The 2,544-nt window shown below is 36.0% G+C and overlaps 1 protein-coding gene across 1 annotated transcript in view; it reads right to left on the minus strand.

Moving 5' to 3' along the window:
• Positions 1–2,544, minus strand: part of LOC109472030 — a 10,392-nt gene that overhangs the window by 5,771 nt on the left and 2,077 nt on the right. The window contains exons 3-5 of the mRNA XM_019771600.1: positions 1,807–1,967; positions 1,272–1,450; positions 210–358 (exon numbers count right to left, since the gene is read on the minus strand). Coding sequence (XP_019627159.1) covers positions 210–358; positions 1,272–1,450; positions 1,807–1,967 — 489 coding nt within the window. The remainder of the gene's footprint in view (positions 1–209; positions 359–1,271; positions 1,451–1,806; positions 1,968–2,544) is intronic.

The following is a 2,544-nucleotide window of genomic DNA, read 5'->3' on the forward strand; positions in this document are numbered from 1 at the left end:
TAAAGTGAAGTAAAGTAAAGTAAAGTAAAGTAAAGTAAAGTAAAGTAAAGTAAAGTAAAGTAAAGTAAAGTAAAATAAAATAAAGTAAAGTAATTAAAGTAAAGTTAAGTAAAGTAAAGTAAAGTAAAGTAAAGTAAAGTAAAGTAAAGTAAAGTAAATAAAGTAAAGTAAAGTAAAGCTAAAATATAAGGTCAACGGATGAATATTACCTGTATGGTGAAACGAACAAACCCCAGGTTCAACACTCTGGTGTCGGCAGTTGTGTTTTCTGCCTTGTACCACATGGCGCTGGATAGCATCATGGTGTTCAGTAGAGTAAAGCAGCAGGACAGACGCTGGGCCTTGGTAAAGATTGAACCTACTCCGGAAAGAAACAAAAAATAAAAGGAAAGTGTTATGCATGTTTAAAAAATTGCTTTTTTTGTGTGAAATACATTAAGTTAAAATTATTGTTCCGATTTAAGCACCACTGTCACATTATCATTTCATATGGATATTTCTATTTATTTGAATAAACATACATTTTATGTTAAAATGTATCTATTAACATTTGTTTTAAAACGGCTTTTAGTAAGGCCATGTTGATTTGATTATATGGATGACATCCACGCGCGCATGAATTTTCGGCCGTTTCCAAAAAAAAAAGTTTTCAACCATACTGTAAATCGTACAAAACAGTTGCAAAATGAGCAAAAATATACCATAAGTTACAAAAAAAATTAATAAAAACTATACCAATGTCGTAGAATGCCAAAATCAAACGAAAGAAGACGAAATTGTAAAGAAATGAACTTGAAGACTAGATTATTCGCCAAACCATATTCTGTGCCATTTGCTCAACCCTCATGACCACGTAGATTTCATAATGAAAAGAACTTTTTTTTTCAAAACTTTTTTTTTTATTCGCACGCGCGCATCAGTTTTGGGGCTCCCGGAGGATGTCATCCATATAATCAAATCAACATGGCCTAAAGGTATTGTGGTCTTCACCCTATGTGGCATGCCACATCTGGTACAAATTCTGTAGAACCTGGGTTCGCCTCGTGTCTGGACACGAGTTTAAAACAGTAGCATCTTCCTTACGTATATATGGGAGTGTAAGGCCGGCGGTTTAACATATTTTGGAACTAACGGGCAACAAGAAGAGAGGCCCGGGTATGTTTGACTACCTTCCAATTCGAGCAATAAAGAAGCTGCTTTGCACCAGTAGCTACTTGAGAAAGAGTCATGGTTCACATCAATTGAAGATGACAAAAGAAGAAGAAGCTTACCCGGTGCTGCTACAAGGGCAGACGTCCAGAGCTGTTTATCGTAGAACACGTCTCTGGTTGCCTCATTGAAGACATTGGTAAAGGATGTCAGATCCTCTTCGGTGCTTGCGTGAACCACCTTCTGTACTTCGCCGCCCCCCTTTTCTCTTGATAACCAGTCATTGCAGGTGAAATACGATCTGAAAAAAGATAACGTTGAATTGATTTATTTGTATATCAATGGTGTCATGCTACATTTCCTTTCCATGACAGAAGAATAGTAGTAGCTGATAAAACAAACATGCCAGTTCGTTTTCATTCATGAAGCAAATAATCAGTCAAACTAACTCGCGTTGTTGTTTACAATTAAAGAGGAATTGTTAAGTTTTAAAACAAGCACTGGTCTTCCAAGGCACATTGCATTCCACAAACCCAACATGCCAAGATAGGAGGAAAGGCGGACTTCAGAATTGCCTTTAGTGTAAAGAAGAAACCAAACTGGCAGAACAACTTAAATAAAGATTTGTCGGTTTGTATATGTCTTTTTGCGTCTTACACCACGTCGGTTTCTATATCTCTGACGACAAAACTTCCGAGGAACCAGGATGCCGTGTCTCCTTTCCCAGAGTTATCATGCCAGATGCGCAACAACAGCACTTCTCCAAGTGACTCTCGCACAGGCATGACAAAATGTAAAGTGCTTCCGCGCACCAAAGCCTGTAATTATCAACAGTAAATGACATGATTTTGTTTTCCTTTCTTCTATTTCTCCCTTGCATTAAATTTAAATAATTTCAAGAATGTCAAGAATTTTGCTCAGAGATTCCCTGAAACCAACAAATGATAACCAATATAGTATTGTTAATTTTGTTGTAGGCCTAAGATACCTAGAATATACATTTTGTAAAAACAAATGCATGTAACTTATACATCACTTTTCATGTATACATCACATAGGCCTACAAGACATTAACTAATCAAATCAATAAGAAATATAGTAGAGATGGTTTGGCATTCTATCATAAGTTATTATCATTAATAGTGCATGGATGACATGACGTTGCACCCTACCCATATTTGTCAACATAAAAACAAAAGTCAGGAACATATAAATGTGACACAAATGTAATTAGATAATGAACACTTTAGCCCATGTATAAATGTAATTTATGGTGCAAATAAGTGGTAATGGTACTAATCAAGATTAGGAGAAAATCATGAATACTGAGAATGCATATATAACACAGACCTCTCTGTTGGGGTTCAGCATCTTGACTGGAGATGTGGCCTCTGA

This window comes from Branchiostoma belcheri, unplaced genomic scaffold, assembly GCF_001625305.1.
Source record: "Branchiostoma belcheri isolate BF01 breed outbred unplaced genomic scaffold, Haploidv18h27 scaffold262, whole genome shotgun sequence".
In the NCBI taxonomy this organism is placed as follows: domain Eukaryota; kingdom Metazoa; phylum Chordata; class Leptocardii; order Amphioxiformes; family Branchiostomatidae; genus Branchiostoma; species Branchiostoma belcheri.